The following is a 19,556-nucleotide window of genomic DNA, read 5'->3' on the forward strand; positions in this document are numbered from 1 at the left end:
CATCCGGGCATTCTCCTCCCCTGTCCTCTCTCCCTTCATCCGACCCACTCTCAAGTCCTGGAAAATCTACCTTTTTAATATCTCTCAAATGTTCCACTTTTCTCCGTCTACCCTCATTCAGACTTCCTTTATCCCTCACTAAATTACTAGCAACAGCCTTCAAACTGTTCTCTCTCGTCCTATCTTAGCCCTTTCTCCTCCGTGTCCCACACTGCATGGGGCCCGGCAATCCTTGACAGCATGTCATTAAAAGGGCTGGGGTTGAATCATCTCCATTTCACAGATGAGAAAAACAAAGCTGTGGAAGCTAAATAACTTCCAAGTGATATTTATTTATTTAGAGACAGAGTCTTGCTATGTCGCCAGGCTTGAGTGCAATGGCGTGATCTCGGCTCACTGCAGCTTCTGCCTCCCGGGTTCAAGCGATTCTCCTGCCTCAGCCTCCCAAGTAGCTGGGACTACAGGTGCCCACCACCACATCCAGCTAATTTTTGTATTTTTAGTAGAGACGGGATTTCACGATGTTGGCCAGGCTTGTCTTGATCTCTTGACCTCATGATCCGCCTGCCTTGGCCTCCCACAGTGCTGGGATTATAAGCATGATCCAACATGCTCGGCCCAAGTGATAGATTTTAAAGACAAAGCAGATCAGATCACACCCTCTGTTTAACCTCTAAGGGCATTAATTCTAAAGATAAAATACAAGCTCTTCAATAAGGCATGTGCGGGTCCTCCATGCCTAACCGTCCCCTCCTTTGTGCCCTATGCTCCTTTCATTACCAGGCTTTAAAACAATACCTGTTACTTTATTTGCCTGGGCCACTCTTCCCCCCGCAGACTGAGCTTAGCTGTATCTTTCCTCAGGAACCCTCCCCTGACTCCCTAAGACTGGGTGAGGCGCCTTGCTTATGGTTCACGTGGCAACCTGTCTTCAGTCTAACGGCAATAGCACTTATCACACCATTTTTTAAATTTTGTTATTCCCCTACCCCTTCAGAGAGGACCTGTAATACATTTAGACTATTGTCACATTCTGCATTTCCTGCTGGGAAATGCAGAAATGTGACATGTAGATGATGTAATATCTTTGGAACATGACTTGACTTCCTAAATTTTTGTCTTGATTTTCATACATTAGGTCAAGTCTTTGTGCTGTGAAGTTCTTCATCACCCGCCCACCATTACCGTGTCATACAGAATCATTTCACTGTCTGCAAATTACCCCGTGGGTCCATCTCCCCCAACGCTCCCTCCCCTGCGCCATGCCACCGTTTAACTGCCTATGGACTTGACAAGCTCTCTCTCTCGGGTTCAAGATCCGTTCTGTTTAACCTGGTGTCCCCAGCCTGAGACAAAATGCCCAGCACTCTGAGGATACTCTACAAGTATCTGTGGACTGCAAGAACTACAAACGTGTAGTGCACCTACGGGTTAAACCTTGTCCCTGAGTGGTAATGGTGCCAGTGAATGAGCAGCTCTGATGCCCACGGCAGCCCCTTCCACAGCTCCAGTTTGCTCCCAAGCCCCCAGGCCCCACTCCGTTGTCCCTTCCTGGATGGCATGTGTTTGTCCAAATGGGTGCAGCCCTGAGATGACTAAGTCACTCAAACGCCTGCCGGGCTCGGGCGGAAGGACTCATGACAGGAATTGCTGCCAAGCAATGGGAAAGGGGACCAGCCCCTTGGGGAAGGGATGCTGCTTACCAGGGAACTACACGCAGCAGAGAAGAAAGGACAGTGGGAGCTCTGAAAGCTTTAGTTGGGAAGTCCCATCTTTAAACCAACCTGCTTATTTGTCAGGTTTTTATTTCTGTTCTTTTTTTTTTCTTTGAGACAGAGTCTCACTCTGTCACCCAGTCACCCAGACTGGAGTGCAGTGGCACAATCTCGGTTCACTGCAACCTCTGCCTCCCAGGTTCAAGTGATTTTCCTGCCTCAGTCTCCCAAGTAGTTGGGATTGCAGGTACACACCATCATGTCCAGCTAATTCTTTTGTACTTTTAGTAGAGATGGAGTTTCATCATGTTGGCCAAGCTAGTCTCCAACTCCTGACCTCAAGTGATCCACCCACCTGAGCCTCCCAAAGTGCTGGGATTCCAGGCATGAGCCACCGCGCCCGGCCTTAAGTGTCAGTTTTAATACTAAAAGTCCAGCATCACCACGAGGCTGCAAATCAAGGCACTCTCTGTGCACTGCTAGGCAGGCTGGGTGAGGACTTGGCCCTCAAAGTCTAGTCCCTGCTTGGAAATCTGCCTTTCTAGCTCCAATGACTTTAGAAGGAGTTGGGAGAACTCCAGAGCTGTGGGTGGAGGGAGAAGCTCCTGATAAGTGAACCGTCAGAGCCTGAACAATGGCTTCCTCTGTGCAGCTGGGCTGTGCACCTGGTGCCTGCACAGGGCCCTCTGTGCTTTTGTCCTTCCGCACACAGTAATGTCCACACACAGACGAGACTTATAAATACCCTCCAAAGGAGAAGTGAAATTACTGACCAGTTCTCCTTTTCTCTGCTTAGCTGGAGCCCAGCAGCTGAGAGCAACTGGTACACACTCACATTCCCCAGTAGAGCAGCTCAACCTGCTTTCATTATTTTATGGTTGGGAAGCTTTTGGCAAACATCCTGTTTTGGATGAAATGGGACTCAGACTGACTCTCAAAGGCTAAATTTACTGCCTAGAAACTTCAAGCAAATGAAAAGAGAAAGCAAAGGAAAGGACAGGGCCGATGAGTGCACCATTCACAGAAACAGAACGCCAGAGTCTTTTACCTGCACGTAGAAGGTCCTGGAGCTTGTTATTATTTCAAACAGGTTGTCTCTCATTAAGAGATCACTAGACGGAGAAAGAGAAAGAACGTTACGGCGGCTGGCATACACATGGAGGATCAATATGTCCGAAGTTGAGACTCCAGTGCCCTCGACCATAAAAATGGAAGATGCATGGCAAGCGTGGTTCCCAGCCATTCTTCCTCCAGCTCCTGCCTTGAAATCAACACTCCAGGGGTTTCCTCATTTCCTAGAGGGTCTCAGGAGGCTCTGCCATCCAGATGGACCCTCCCCAGGCCCCTCTCCCACCAGCAGTTCTAACAAGCTCTTTTCCCTCCAAAACCTCCTGCCTAATATCCAACCCCCAACCCCCCACCCATCATCTCCTACAGTTTCCTTCCTGCTGGCCTGCCTCCCTCCCTCCCTCTAAGGTGTATGAGATGCTTTGTGGGAAGCACCGTTTCTGGTGCTTTTTTGCTGATTATTTCATCTAATCTTCATAATAGTCCCGGGGAGCACTTCAGACTTTCCCCATTTTACAGATGAGGAAACCCAGACCCACACTCAGAGTCAGAGCTTAAATTACTCCTCCAAGTTGCTGGAGATTTGGAAACCAGGTCTGACTCCAGAGTCTCTGCTTTATTTATTTGTTTTTTTGAGACAAGGTCTGGCTCTGTTGCCCAGGCTGGAGTCCAGTGGTGCAATTATGGCTCACTGGGACTACAGGTACATGCCACCACTTCTGGCTAATTTTTGTATTTGTTATAGAGACAGGGTTTTCCCATGTTGCCCAGGCTGGTCTTGAACTCCTGAGCTCAAGCAATCTGCCTGCCTCAGCTTCCCAAAGTGCTAGGATTACAGGCGAGAGCCACTGCACCCAGTGAGCCTATGCTTTTAATTACTCCACTGCCACTGGCCTCTCCTACGGGAGCCAGCTCTCCATTCCCTAAACCGTCTCCTCCACCCACGCAGCAGCTCCATCAGCTTCACTCAGCTCCTGCTCCTTGCCTCACTGTGCGGGTGCCCAGGAGACAAAGAGCTTAAAGAGGGGGAAAGCAAGGGGAGAGGAGACGACTGTAGGACACTTCTTTAGGGGACACTACTGGGTGTGCGTTTTGGAAAAGAAATCCTGACTTCTGCAAGGAAGAGGGCAGGAAGTAGCTGATGCTCAGTATCAAACCTCAGAGCAGCCCAAGTTACTTCCCAGTGTTAAATGCCTTCTGTGTATATCACCTGACACTTCAGGGAGTATATTAAGAGTAAAAGACCTAATTCCCACCCAATGAAAGAACATGAGGGCCAGGTGTGATGGCTCATGCCTGTAATCCCAGCACTTTGGGAGGCCAAGGCGGGCAGATCACTTGAGTTCTAGGCCAGCCTGGGCAACATGGTAAACATCGTCTCTACAAAAAAATACAAAAATGAGTAGGGTGTCGTGGCACACATCTATGTCCCAGCTACTCGGGAGGCTGAGGTGGGAGGATCACGAAGCCTGGCAGGCAGAGCTTGCAATGCACTGTGATTTAACCACTGCACTGCAGCCTGGGGGACAGAGCAAGACTATCATCTCCAAAAAAATAGAATATAAGGAAGCAAAACTGTAACACCGGATGTTCGATTGTGTATTGTACGCCAAGAGTTGGAAAGGACTGATCACAGGTGGAGTTGGCTTCGTGAATGAGAAAGCCTGCAAGTAAATGGCAGGGGCTCGGCCAGTGCCACGGGTACCTGGGCAAAGGAGTGCATGAGACCAGAGACCCATGAGGAAGAACAACAGGACAGGGGCCAGACAGACCTGGGGCGAATCCTGACTACACGTAGGGAAGAGACCTTTGAGAATGTTGTAAAAACTTAGGAAGCCTTTGTGACGCCAAGTGTAAAACGGAGATAAATGAGAGGACCCCCTTTATCGGGCTGGTCACTACAAAGACCAGTTAGTTACAAAGTACAGAAGGCATCCGGCATAATGTGTGTCACAGAATAGTCACTTGAAGCACATTTCACCAACTATAATTACTTTCTGTGTTTCTGAATTAAAAATGGCTCTTTTGCCGGGCACGGCGGCTCACATCTGTAATCCCAGCGTTTTGGGAGGCAGAGGCAGGTGCATCATCTGAGGTTGGGAGTTTGAGACCAGCCTGACCAACATGGAGAAACCCCGTCTCTACTAAAAATACAAAATTAGCCAGGCATGGTGGCACATGCCTGCAATCCCAGCTGCTTGGGAGGCTGAGGTAGGAGAATCGCTTGACCCTGGGAGGCAGAGGTTGCAGTGAGACGAGATTGCACCATTGTACTCCAGCATGGGGGACAAGTGTCAAACTCTGTCACAAAAAGAAAAAAAACTCTTAACCTTTCAAATTCTACTCATGCATAGCCAGTAAAGTCACATAAACAACTACCGAGGAGGTGAAAGAAAAGCAGGTGGGAAATCCCCATGCCTTTCACATCCACTTCTCGGGGTGGGAAGGGCGCGAGGCGGGTGAGGCTACGCGTTGGGCTCTGTGGACACCGCTGCAGACGGGTGCACCAAACCTCAGAAATCAGCACTGAAGAACTTTTCCATGCAACCAAACACCACCTGTTCCCCAAAAACTACTGAAATTTTAAAAAATTAAAAATCTAAAAAAAAAAATTTTTAATTTAGATGAATTTTTGCTCTTGTTGCCCAGGCTGGAGTGCAATGTCGCAATCTCAGCTCACTGCAATCCCCGCCTCCGGGGTTCAAGCGATTCTCCTGCCACAGCCTCCCAAGTAGCTGGGATTATAGGTGCCCGCCACCATACATGGCTAATTTTTTGTATTTTTAGTAGAGACGGGGTTTCGCCATGTTGGCCAGGCTTGTCTTGAACTCCTGGCCTCAGCTGATCCACCCACCTCAGCCTCCTAAAGTGCTGGGAGTGGATTACAGGTCTAAGCCACTGTGCCTGGCCTAAAAAGATACATATTTTTTAAAGCAACACAAGTCTACATGGTGCCTTTGAACTCAATTCAATTCACTTGAACAAATATTCACTGATTATCAAGATGTCCTAAACCCCAGGGCTGGGTTCCAGGGAGATCAAGCAGCCCTGGAGCCCTAAGGACCTTCCTTCCCTGCTAGTCCCTGACTTCTTTACCTCAGTTCGGTGTGACGCTGGCAGAGTTGGAGTCAGGGAAAGTTCAAGGCACTCTCAGGATTTAATAGTAAGTTCCTTATGGTTCTCTAAGCTTCTCCAGTGTGCCCAGGTGGTCTCACACCTGCAAGGGCCCTCCAGGGTCCGGTACAATCAAGGCTCCCACCATGCCCAGTCTTTCCTCTGCCTACTTCTGGAGCCACACTTATGGAATTTCCATCTATAGTTACTTTCATGAATTACAAATTGTCACTGGGAACCCCCCATCTTCTGTACTCTGCAACTGCCATTTGCAAGACTCAGGAGAGAGCTTCTGTTCCTGCCTCCCTGGGTCACACAGCATGTTGTTTTCAAGCAAGACTGTTCATGCCTTCATGGGAGAAGAGTTGGCCTGCTGTGAACAGCTTTCCTGATGTCTGCAGGCACAAGCCGTGAGACAGAGAAACACAAACATGCAGTCTCTAAAGATTGCAGATTGATGGCCAGGAAGAGGGTTTCTGGATGCCCTAATACCCTTGGGGTCTCTAAAATTTAGGGGTTTTTGTTGTTTGTTTTTTTGTTTGTTTGTGTGTTTGTTTGTTTGAGACAGAGTTTCACTCTGACACCCAGGCTGGAGTGCAGTGGCATGATCTCGGTTCACCGCAACCACCGCCTCCCAGGTTCGAGCGATTCTCCTGCCTCATCCTCACGAGTAGCTGGGATTACAGGGACACACCACCACACCTAGCTAATTTTTGTATTTTTAGTAGAGATGGGGTTTCACCACATTGGCCAGGCTGGTCTCGATCTCCTGACCTCATGATCTGCCCGCCTCGGCCTCCCAAAGTGCTGGGATTACAGGAGTGAGCCACCACGCCCGGCCTAAAGTTTAGTTCTATAGGCATCTGTATTAGATGTGGGATCTGGAAGATCCCTTGCCAAGTCCCAAACTCATCCTATGCAATGTGGCACTTGGAAGGTAACCATTTCCTAGTGGACAGAGGAATATCTTTAAAATACCTGTTCTTCCTTCCCAGTGGGAGTAACACAGAGATGCTATGAATCACCCTTGTGTTAATGGGACATCGGGGTCAGGAGGAGAAAAGGCATAAGGTCAGGGAAGAGGCACTGGTACAGCGATATGACCAGAAGCACTGAGGTTAGTGACCTAGAGGCATGGCTCTCTTCTGAGCCTGAGTTGTGCTAGGGATTGAGCATCTAATCCTAATATCTGAGAAGCATCGGAGCCCTACTCTTTGTTTCTATATCCTTTCCTTTGGCCACCAAAAACTATTACACGGACTTGTCTGCTTGGGAGCCAGAGTAAGGTATGGGAAGAGGGCAAGTGTGCCCAGGGCGGTCTCCTCCCTGCGTTGACTTGGATGCACTGAGTCAGCTACAAGGTGCTAGTCAGGCCCCTGCACCTGGCTCCTGGAAGAAGATAACTCTTGCATAGAGTCTCTAAAGGGTAGTAAAGGGAGATTTATGAGGACAAATGGAGGTTTGGATCAGAAGAGAAAAAGCAGAGACGATTACCCAGACTTGACCAGACATTCATGGGTCTTGAGAACATCCTTAAGAAATATAGTACGCAGTGGTTCTCGGTCCTGGTGGAAAGAACAGAAAGACAGGTAAGTGAGGCTGTCTGTGTCATATCATGATCCAGACCAGATGATCAACACCGCTTTCTCAGAGATGGTCGGCTCAAATCAGGTTGACAAACAACCTGGTCTCAAAATAATCAGCAAGAGAAAAAAAAAATCTGGCTGGGCAGTGTGGCTCATGCCTGTAATACCAGGACTTTGGGAGGCCAAGGCAGGAGGACTGCTTGAGGCCAGGAGTTCAATATCAGCCTGGGCAACATAGTGAAACCCTGTCTCTACAAAAAATAAAAGAAATTAAAAATTAGCTGGGTGTGGTGGCACTTGCCTGTCATCCCAGCTACTTGGGAGGCTGAGGTGAGAGGATCGCTTGAGTCTGGGAGGTCAAGGCTGCAGTGAGTTATGATGGCACCACTGTGCTCCAGCCTGGGTGACAGACCCTCCCTCCAAAACAAGAAACAAGAAAAAAAAATCTAAGAAGAAGCTGCGTGGCTGTGACTCTGGCCACACCACAGCTCACTGCAGAGGACACTTTACTGTCACTGTCAAGATGTGTGCACAGAGTGGATGGAGATAAGACAGAGGTGCCTTTGAAGTCTCTGTGTGCCCACATCTCCACTCATGCATGCTCTCCTGTGGGTGTGCATCTGTGCACCTCTTAGTTTCTGTGACCTCTCAGAAGGACAGCAAAGCTACTACACACCTGTTCACACTTGAAGTAACAGATGGTAAAGTCATCAAGTGCAAAGAAGCGACGTTTCCAGCTCTTCCGCTGCAGTAAAAAAATAAAGGACGGAACGTTAGCGAGAGGTCCCCAGCATTGTGGACGGTGTTCTAATGCTAAGTTCCCAGGGACCCAGTGCCATGGAAATCTGGCTCCCATGTTCATCAGGGACAAGGGCTTCTTCATATCAGGGGCGATACCTCTGACAGGTGGGGGCCAATGGTCAGTGCCAAAATCTCACCCTTGAAGGTAGAGGCTCTATGGAGGACTGAGGCACCTCCTGTCAATCTCCTCTCCCCTCTGCTATGTCTACAGCCACTAGCTCTGAGGAGTCACAGGAATCCCATTCCAGCCCCTGTGCTGACACTCACCACGTTCCCTTGCTTCACGCAGTAACCACTCTTAATGAGGGGAGGCCCGGTGGAAGCACGGCAGCCTGACGTGGGGATGTAACTCTGAGACCTTCGAAGGATGGCGTGGGACCCAGGCTCACTCCCTTCCTGCCCATCCCCACCGTTCTGCAAGGAAACAGTGTCAGGATCAGCACCTCTCTCCCTCTATGCAGCCGCACCCCCACCCACCTCCCTCTGCCTGAAGAATCTCTCGCCTCTTTGCCCTAAGTCAAAGAATAAATAAATGGTAGGCACAGTGGCTCATGCCTGTAATCCCAACACTTTGGGAGGCCAAGGCAGGAGGATCACTTGAGCCCAGGAGTTTGAAACCAGTCTGGGCAACACAGTGAGAACTGGTCTCTACAAAAAAATTAAAAATTGTTTAAAATTTTTTTTAAATTTTGATCTTAAAATTTAAAAATTTTAAAGCCAGGCATGTAGTAGTCCCAGCTACTCAGGAAGCAGAGGTGGGAGGATGGCTTGAGCCCAGGAGTCGGAGGCTGCAGTGAACCATAATTACACCACTGCACTTTAGTCTGGGTAACAGAGCAAGACTCTGTCTCTAAAAAAATTAAATAAGAACATGGCAAAACCCCATCTCCATAAAAAAATACAAAAAAATTAGCCGGGCATGGTGACACCTGCCTGTGGTCCCACTTGAGCCTGGGAAGGCTGAGGTGGGAGGATTGCCTGAGCCTAGGAAACAGAGGCTACACTGAGCCATGATTATGTATATCTGAACTTCAGCCAGGGCAGCAGAGTGAGACCCTGTCTCAAAAAACAAATTAACTAAATAAAATAATTAAAACAGGAAAATAAACCTTTCTTTTGCTCTGTCATGCACTCAACTGGGTACTTTCACAGAGCCAGCATCAGGGAGGTTGGGCCGACCCAGGAGAAAGGGAAGGATAGAGAATGCGAATCAGGAGGGACACCGGGCTGGTTTCCAGCCTCGTCACCTTCCTCTGTCCCATTTCCCATGGGTTTCACAAGAGCTCATCTCCTGTGTCTCCTGTGCACAGGCCACATGGCTGCAAGATGCAGTGGCGGCTGGGCACGGTGGCTCACGCCTGTAATTCCAGCCCTCTGGGAGGCTGAGGCAAGTGGATTACCTGAGGTCAGGAGTTCAAGCCCAGCCTGGACAACATGGTGAAACACCACCTCTACTAAAAATACAAAAATTAGCCAGGTATGGTCGCACATGCCTGTAATCCCAGCTACTCAGGAGGCTGAGGCAGGAGAATCTCTTGAACCCAGGAGGCGGAGGTTGCAGTGAGCCAAGATCACGCCATTGCACTCCAGCCTGGGCAATAGAGAGAGATTCCATCTCAAAAAAAAAAAAAAAAAAAAAAAAAAAGATGCAGTGGCCTCCACTTCTGCACTGCCATCCCTAACAGCCATGAATGGGGATGTAACATGCCCTGTACTTTCCTGATGGCTCTACCAGCGCGAGCTCGCCCACTCCCACCCTCCCTTCCCCAGTACAGTGCTGCAAGCACATCACGGGCACACCATGGACACTTCTACACCCCCACTCCTGCCGCAGCCCCAGTCAGGGCCCTCACCTGGCTGATGGGTGTGTGGACCACCACCCCTCCGATGATCTCCGTCTTGTAGGCCACCTGTGGCTTCTTCTCCAGGGCTGGAGGAGCTGCTAAGCTCTTGAGAACTTCCGTGGTCACAGGCAGGCCCCCACCTTTGGGTACCTGGGGAAAGCGGCAGCAACAGTCAATGGGGAACAGAAGGTTTAGGAAACGTGGGGAGCCCAAAGCAGAATGGGGGTGCCATGAGAAAAGCTAATGTAGCAGTTATAGTCAGACATCCGTGTCCTCCCCAGGCCTTCCACAGTCCAAATCCAAATATGAACGGCTCGGCCAGCAATGCCCTCCCCACACACAGATACAAACTGACTCCAGGAATTTCTTGAGCACCTACTATGAGCCAGCCCTTCCCTGGCTAGAAACCAAAGATAAAGTGTCAAGTGAAACACACATGGGTCCCCACCCTCATGGCACTTACATGCTAATAGGGAGAATAACCAAAAAAATAGGTAAAACAAACAGAGTGATTACAAATGGTGGTGAGTGGCACCAAAAAGATCATGGGAGCTGAGGCAGTGCACAGCAGGGACCTGCTGGAAACGGAGCGGGCAGGGCGGTGTCCAGAGAAGGAGGCAGGGAGATGCTCAAACGGCAACCTGGAGGGTGAACAGAAGCCTGGGGCCAGGTCCGAGGCCTCACACCTGTAATCCCAGCACATTGGGAGGCCAAGACAAGAGGGTCACTTGAGCCCAGGAGTTCAAGACCAGCCTGGGGAACATAGTGAGATCCCGTCTCTACCAAAAATGAAAAAAATTAGCCAGGTGTGGTAGCACATAGCTGCTCAAGAGGCGGAGGTGGGAGAATCTCTTGAGCCCAGGAGTTGGAGGCTGCAGTGAAATAAAATCACACCACTGCACTCCAGGCTGGGTGACAGAGACCCTGTCTCAAAAAATAATAAATGAATGAATGAATGAATGAAACTGGGAACACGAAGCTGGGGGAAGCCATTCTGGGCAGATGGAACTGGTAAAATCCACGCCTATGAAGGGACAGAACAAGAGGTCTGTGAAGTCTGGAGCCAGAAGGCGTGTGGTACAACCCTTGACCTCTCACAAACCACCTGAGCGACCTTCAGCAAATCATCAAACCTCTCTAGGCCTAAACCATCTCATGCATATAACGAAAAGAATAATAATATTTATTGTAAGCATTGTTGTGGTTACCAAATGATAGAGTATATTAAGCACTTTAGAAACACAACTAAAAAGAAAAACATACTACAAAATATTTTAATTAAGGCTTCCCAGGTGGTAATAATAATTATACACAGAGCCCTTTTAGAAGAATGAGTTATCGGCCGGGCACGGTGGCTCGAGCCTGTAATCCCAGCACCAAGGAGACTAAGGTGGGCAAATCACCTGAGGTCAGGAGTTTGAGACCAACCTGGCCAACACAGCGAAACCCCGTCTCTACTAAAAATACAAAAAAAAACATTAGCCGGACACCATGGTGCATGCCTATAGTCCTAGCTGCTTGGGGGTTGAAGCTGGAGAATCAGTCGAACCCGGGAGGTGGAGGTTGCAGTGAGCTGAGATCACGCCACTGCACTCCAGCCTGGGCACAACAAAGCGAGACTCTATCTCAGAAAAAGAAGAATGAGTTATCTTTATTCTTCCTTCACAGAGATATGGCACCACAGCCGATCAAATCATCACAGAATTTGCATGGTTGGAAATCACAGGCCAGAGGTTGCAAATTGGTGACCCACCAACTGACTTTGCCCAAACAATGTTTTGTTAGTCTCATGCAGTGTTTTTTTCAATCTGCATCTAAATTTTGGGATATTTCACAGAAAAATCCAGAATTTCAGCTATGCAGCAGTTCTCTCTTAGACAGAAAGTACATTCTGTGTTTCGACAGTCCCTACTATTCTCCCCAGCAGAACGGGAGACGCCAGGGGTCAGATGGCACTTATCCTCATTCCTGTTGCCACGTTTCTTCCTCCTCGCCCACTTCGTTCATTTATACTAGAGTCTGCAAACGCTGAGGAAATCTTACATTTCATAAGAAAGAAAGAAAAAAAAAAAAGAGGCCCAGAACAGTGGAGTCATTTGCCCAAAGCCAGGATTAACAGCTGAATGTCGGCCGGGTGTGGTGGCTCATTCCTGTCATCCCAGTACTTTGGGAAGCCTAAGCGGGCGGATCACCTGAGGTCGGGAGTTCAAGACCAACCCGACCAACATGGTGAAGCCCCGTCTCTACTAAAAATACAAAAATTAGCTGGGCATGGTGGCAGCTGCCTGTAATCCCAGCTACTTGGGAGGCTGAGGCAGGAGAATCGCTTGAACCCGGGAGGCAGAGGTTGCAGTGAGCCGAGATCACACTCCAGCACAATTGCACTCCAGACTGGGTGACAGAGTGAGACTTCATTGCAAAAAAAGCAAAAACAAAACAAAACAAAACACAGCTGAACGTCTACTAAACCCTGACTTTCCACTGGAGTCCCGGCATCACGGTGCCCAACTTCAGGAGAAAGCAACACCCTGCGTCCATCTGCCGGGACGTCACTGGGACCTCATGAGAAAAGCTAAAGTCCTCTCCCACTTCTTCTACAGCTTTCAGAGTCAGACAGGCCTAAGGATCCAGACCCTTTCAAGAGCTTGGAGCTACATGAGAGCCCTGTCATTTAGTGTGTGTTCAAAACGCACCGTGATTATGCTGGGCCCCCACTAAGAAGATGAGACCTTCTCTTCCTGGACTGCGTACTCGGTTTACATAGACGAGGATGTCCTCTGCCCCCTCCCTACTTCTCCATATCAGGCCAGAAATTCCTCCTCTATTTTCCTTCTGGCTGAGAGATGCCAGCAGTTACAGTTTCTTCAGGCCTCCATTCAGTGTCAGGCAACGCACTGATAAGCCTCTTTGCTGCGTTATCACTAATCTTACCAACCAGGCATGATTTTCTCCACTTTATAGATGAGGTCAACCCAAGCTCATTAAAATTAAGTGATCTGGCCCTAGGACTGCCTGACTCCTTGTTGCTGCATGTCACCGCCTACCTAAGCTACCCTTTCTAATTTTCTGTGAGTTTTGTTATTATGTAACCACATTTTTAGGGATGTTGATTTTTGCGGGGGTATTTAGTGACAAAATCACCATGGAACTGCAGAAATTTCCCCTAAATGACCCAGATGAATTCCTGAAACCCAGCAAAGAAGGAGGGAAGTAACTTTTTAGAGTTCCCAGTGGCCAGAAAAGGAGGCACAGAGCTTGGCTGCTGCGTTTTCTCTCAAAATCCCAAAGACCACTGTTTGTCACCGCTTATGCTCCTGTGTCATGCACTGCTTCAGATCAACAGGCAGTCCCTTTCCAAAGCTGCTTCCGCTTCCTGAGACTTCTTTAAGAGATAGGGTTTCACTCTGTTGCTCAGGCTGAAGTACAGTGGTGTGATCATAACTCCCTGCAGCCTCAAACTCCTGGGCTCAAATGATCCTCCTGCCTCAGCCTCCTGAGCAGCTGGGACTACAGGCACGTGCCACCACACCCAGCTAATTTTTTTTTTTTTTTTTTTTTGTATTTTTAGTAGAGACAGGGTTTCACCACATTTGCCAGACTGGTCTCGAGCTCCTGACCTCAGGTGATCCACCCACTTCAGCCTCCCAAAGTACTGAGATTACAGGTGTAAGCCACTGCTTTATATTATTTTTGTAGAAATGGGGTCTCCCCCTATGTTGTCCAGGCTGGTCTTGAACTCCTGGGCTCAAGTGATCTTCGCACCCCAGCCTCCCAAAGAGCTGGAATTACAGGTGTGAGCCACCACACCCAGCCAACTTTCTGAGACTGAATCAGCTGGTGGAAGACAAATTCAACCACAACTAAGCTACACAGCTTGAAAACAAGGTGTTTTTTTTTGGACTGTCAGTATTCCAGAGGCCTTGGTTTACCCACTCATGGGGCATCTTCTGATGAGGAAGAGGCACAGGGACCTCATCTGTGATGTAAAATAAATGCTCACCTTTCCTCCGCTGAGCAGGCTGGCCCACAAGAAGAAAGAGAAGAATCCAACCATGAGGGAAAGCTGTGCTTGATTTTACTGCTCCATTTTCAACCTTTTTTTTTTTTTTTTTTTGAGACTAAGTCTCACTCTGTCATCCTGGCTGGAGTGCAGTGGTGCAATCTCAGCTCACTGTAACCTCTGTCTCCCGGGTTCAAGCGATTCTCCTGCCCCAGCCTCCCGAGTAGCCGGAACTACAAGTGTGTGCCATCACGCCCGGCTAAGTTTTTAGTTTTAGTAGAGACATGGTTTCACCATGTTGGCCAGGCTGATCTCAAACTCCTGACCTCAGGTGAACCACCCACCTTGGCCTCCAAAATGCTAGGATTACAGGTGTGAGCCACTGCACCCAGCCATCCATCCTCTCTCTTTTCATCACTCTCTCTTTTCACAGGTTTACCAAGGTTTATCAGAATAAGAAGCTAATCATCAAAACTGCTTATAGGACTCAGTTATACTCCAGTTGGGTCTAGCAATACTAGACAGGTGTACACATTTCTTCTACACAGATATTCACAGGAACCCTGAGAAATCTGGGAGGATAATTTGCCACAGCAGGTAGTAGTTCTTACTGAAAGCCCCTCAAACATAAGCATTTCTGACTGTGATACAGAAACAAACTTTTCAGCATACAAGCCATGGTCTATATAAGCCAGGAGTCTGCCTGTCTTATTGATTAAAAGTCTGGGTTTTTTCCAAAACATACAGTTTTTCCTCTCCATCTTTCTTACCCTTCTTCCTTTCTTTTTCTGTATTTCTTAGGAAAAAGAAAGGAATTCTTCATTAGCCAGCTCAAGGGAAAAGAGCATACTCATAGGATAGTCCATGAACTAGCTCTGTGAAGCTTTTAAGCAGAAGGCTTTTCCAGGACAGGGAGGCAGGTGGCTTGCACTGACCTTGCAGGCAGCCTCTGAAAATAAGAAGAGTATCCCCCAAGCTGGGAAAAAGTTCTGACTTCCCTCCCCCTATGCTTTTCTCTTTACTTGACTTTTCACAGTCAGCAATCCATTTTCCAATCCTACCACATTCTGAATCAGCATCCCACAATCACCCAAAACAGTACTGACTGGGAGCCCTCCCTGGAAGCACAAAGGGGATGCTCCATAAACTTCCCCTTGAACTTGATTCAAACGTAGACTCTCGGTTCAACTTGTGGTTGGTCAGCCAAGGAACAAGAAGACGTGGGAGAGAATTAGGTACAGACCGGGCTTCTGGGAAAGTCCCCACTGCCATCTCAGTTTTTCCCAACGCCAACCAGGCCATATCCTGGGAAGAGGCACTTTTACTACCCCAGAAAACAGAAAACACCAAACTTACGGTGATCTTGCTGGCTTGGTTCAAGGCTTCAACCCAGTCCTTCAGATCTTTCTGGTCATTGGCTTGAAGGAAATATCTCTGAGACAGGGCATTGATAACTACAAAAGCCACGGAAAACAAGGGAAGACATTCCTGGGTCAGAATACAAGCAACACGAGTCTCCACAAAGCTAAGGTGTTGGAGGGAGCGAGATGGGTGAACTCCACAAAGCAGATTAATAAATCTCCCATGATCCTAAGTCACTTGTCTGGATATTTAGGAAGCCCCAGGCCATACCCGCTCACTCTCTTTCCCACCTTTAAAAGCATCCCATCGGCCACAGAAACACCTGATGATGTCAACAGCAGCCTCAGTGTGCTGCTCTGCAGTGATGAGGCTGCTGCTCTGCCGTCAACAAGATACAACTGAACCACATTCTGGCGCTGCTAATACATTTACTGTCAAGATGGTATACACAGAATTTTGGACTCGTGCTTGGTCTCCACTGGCACAACTGGTCTGGACTGGGAGTCTTGTTTGTGGCTGGGAAATATGACAAAGCTTTCCTGAGGTCAAATCTGTGACCTTGGCCTCACTCTAAACCTGTTCTTCCCTCTGAGCATTCCATTAAGTCAACAATTTACTTCCATGTTTATTATTATTACATACATATATTTTTAGATCTGATAACCACAAAACGTGAGACTCATTTCTGAACTTAGCTATGAAATTTGCAAGAAATAGAATAATGAGAATACCAAAGATGTCTGAACCAATCTGAAGTGGAGAGAGAGAACAGCTCAAGGGAATATTTTATTCTCCCAGCATAAGCTTGAACTGTAGTAGGTGAGCCTCATGGGGTAGATGCAGAATTCATCTATTCATTCATCTGACAAATATTTACTGAACACCTACTATGTGCTAGGAACCATCTTAAATGCTGAAGATACCACAGTGACAAGGCAGAATAATATCCCTGCCTTTGTGAAGCTTACATTCAGAACCACCCCAGAGAGACAACAGAAACTATTTGTTAGCATTTGCTCATAGCACTTAGCACAGTTCTGAGAACACAGTAGGGGCCAAGTAACTACCTGATGATGAATTCACTGAATTCACTGACTTGAGGCACCCATGCATGGTGACTCTGCTTCCTACACCATCCCCCAACATATCACTCTTTGGGCAACTGAGACCCTCAACAGAACACTCCTTGCTTTCTCATATCCCCTTCCTGGCACTGCCTTCCACCTCCCTTCTGAGTCCTCCGTCTTTTCTGAGCACACCATTTCTCAGCTCTAAAATAAGGATTCATAGAAACTTCTAGTGGACACTTTGCACCTGCCCTGTGGCACTGAGAAAACTGAAATGCATATGGACAATTATTAAAAGAAAAATAGTGTTCGAGATGATGATATGTTCGGATCTCTGTCCTCACCCAAATCTCATGTTCAGTTGTCATCCTCGATGTTGGAAGTGGGGCCTGGTGGGAGGTAATTGGATCATGGTGGGTTATGGGGGCGGTTTTCATGGTTTAACACCATCCCCCATGCTGCCATCTCATGATAGTGAGTTCCTGTGGAATCTGGTTGTTTAAATGTGTGTAGCACCTCCCACTCTCTTTCTTGCTTCTCCTCTGGCCCCAGAGAGCCTGAAGATCAGGCAGAACAGTGAGCCAATTAAAACTCTTTCTTTTTTTTTTTTTTTTTTGAGATGGAGTTTCACTCTTGCTGCCCAGGCTAGAGTGCAATGGTGCAATCTCAGCTCACTGCAACCTCCGCCTCCCGGGTTCAAGAGATTCTCCTGCCTCAGCCTCCCAAGTAGCTGGGATTACAGGTGCCTGCCACCACGCCCAGCTATTTTTTTTGTATTTTTAGTAGAGAAGGAGTTTCACTATGTTGGCCAGGCTGGTCTCAAACTCCTGACCTCCGGTGATCCACCTGCCTCGGCCTCCCAAAATGCTGGGATTACAGGTGTGAGCCACCGTGCCCGGCCAAACCTCTTCTGTTTTTAAATCACTCAGTCTCAGGTATTTCTTTATAGCAGTTCAAGAACAGACTAATACAGATATGCTAATTACTCTATACATTACGTACCCCATGAATATGTACAATTATTATTTGTCCGTTTAAAAAACAAAACTAAAACAAAAAAAAAAGACAGAAAGAAAACAGAAATGTTACTAGTCCCTCAACCTCTGTCCTTACGTTATTTTTTTCCCAAGACCAGGGAAAAAATATCACTTGACACCCAGGACCGTCATTGTGATTTAAGTCACTCATACACACAGGGTATAGTCACATGTGATCACAGGACTGTCTCCACAAAAGAGGAAGTTGCCATATCAATATTAAAAGAGCCCATCCCCTGGCTCCGTACTTACCAAAGCAAAATGGAGTTTTGGGTTTCTGCTTTGGGGTAGCTATGCTCACCTAAATCAAGTAAGAAATAAAAGAAACATGAATATGTTTCTTACAATATTGAAAATTTCTTATTGTGAAATTTCTCATACATAAAGAGTATATTAAACAGATGTCTACATTTTTAAAAAATAATAATTAAATGAAAACCCTGTACTCATCATCCAGATTAAGAAATAGGCATTATCAGTCCTATTTCTTAGAAGCCCTGTGTGCCCCTCCCTGATAGAATCCCCACCCATCAGAGTTAACCATTATCTTGATGTCTGTACATCTTTACAAAGAAGACTTGTTATTTACTTATTTGTTTAGAGATAGGGTCTACTCTGTCACCCAGGCTGGAGTACAGTGATACAATCACAGCTCACTGCAGCCTCCAACTCCTGGGTTCAAGTGATCCTCCAGCCTCAGCCTCCTGGCTAATTTTTTTTTTTAAATGCCACCATGCCTGGCTAATTAAAAAAAGAAAATTTTGCAGAAACAGGGTCTTGCTATGTTGCCCAGGCTGGTCTCAAACTCCCAGGCTCAAGCAATCCTCCCGCCTCAGCATCCCAAAGCGTTGGGATTACAAGCATAAGCCACTGCACCCAGCTCAAAAACACTTTTAAAAGCCACTGAGTCCTGACGAAAACCTATCCTGGCCTCATTCACACTAGCAAGATTCCCCTCCTCCCCTCCTCTTTCAACCACCAACCCTCTCCCTAACCAAAATTAATATTGCCCCAAATAAATGGGAACTGAGGTAGCACCTTATAAAAGATCAAAAGAAAGTCAGGTAGTCAGAGACAGAGAGTCTCAAATGACAGGTGTCCCAGCTGAGTGACCTCCATTTCCTGTTCTATCAAATAAGGGATCATAATATTGTGTTTTCATAGGGCCATCATGAGGGTCAAATATGATAGTGCAGGCCGGGCGTGGTGGCTCACGCCTGTAATCCCAACCCCTTGGGAGGCCGAAGTGGGTGGATCACAAGGTCAGAAGTTCGAGACCAGCCTGGCCAACATGGTGAAAACCTGTCTGTATTAAAAATACAAATAATTAGCCAGGGATGGTGGCGCATGCCTGTAGTCCCAGCTACTCGGGAGGCTGAGGCAGGAGAATCGCTTGTACCCGGGAGGCAGAGGTTGCAGTGAGCCAAGATCGCACCACTGCAACTGCACTGTAGCCTGGTGACAGAGCAAGACTCCTTCTCAAACACAAACAAAAATAAAGATAATGCAGGTAAGACAGCCATTCCTCCACACAGAATCTGCTCAACCCAGGAGGGATTAGTTATAGCTTTTGATACCTCATTTCCTTTAAAGCCTCACTCCACACATCGATATAGGCAATGCCCTGCCTGGAACTATGGGCAAAATGCTGAGGGCCCATGAGTTTCTCTGGGCCTGCAAAACTGTATGAAACCTGAAAAAAATGGCCCAGTCTCCTACATACAAAGTGAAGATGCCATATCTAATGTTAATAAATATTTAACTAAATGCCTATATAACATTATACCAACCTCCCTGATGAGTACTTAAATGCGTATAAGATGTTACATCTAGTCAACGTCATTCATTTTTCAATGAAACATTAAAAATTTTTTCATTTGAAAATAATTGGTACCAGGCCAGGCACAGTGGCTCATGCCTGTAATCTCAGCACTTTGTGAGGCCAAGGTGGGTGGATCACTT

At 47.5% G+C, this 19,556-nt stretch overlaps 1 protein-coding gene across 4 annotated transcripts in view; it reads right to left on the reverse strand.

The window, feature by feature from the left end:
- Positions 1 to 19,556, reverse strand: part of PLEKHA2 (pleckstrin homology domain containing A2) — a 73,908-nt gene that overhangs the window by 14,392 nt on the left and 39,960 nt on the right. For all 4 annotated transcript variants that reach the window (XM_012476059.3, XM_012476058.3, XM_012476056.3 and 1 more), the window contains exons 4-10: positions 17,847 to 17,895; positions 15,485 to 15,582; positions 10,138 to 10,278; positions 8,552 to 8,698; positions 8,160 to 8,228; positions 7,392 to 7,462; positions 2,764 to 2,827 (exon numbers count right to left, since the gene is read on the reverse strand). In XM_012476059.3, coding sequence (XP_012331482.1) covers positions 2,764 to 2,827; positions 7,392 to 7,462; positions 8,160 to 8,228; positions 8,552 to 8,698; positions 10,138 to 10,278; positions 15,485 to 15,582; positions 17,847 to 17,895 — 639 coding nt within the window. The remainder of the gene's footprint in view (positions 1 to 2,763; positions 2,828 to 7,391; positions 7,463 to 8,159; positions 8,229 to 8,551; positions 8,699 to 10,137; positions 10,279 to 15,484; positions 15,583 to 17,846; positions 17,896 to 19,556) is intronic.

Source organism: Aotus nancymaae, unplaced genomic scaffold, assembly GCF_030222135.1.
Source record: "Aotus nancymaae isolate 86718 unplaced genomic scaffold, 86718_ANA_hifiasm-v0.15.2.pri h1tg000079l, whole genome shotgun sequence".
NCBI lineage: Eukaryota > Metazoa > Chordata > Mammalia > Primates > Aotidae > Aotus > Aotus nancymaae.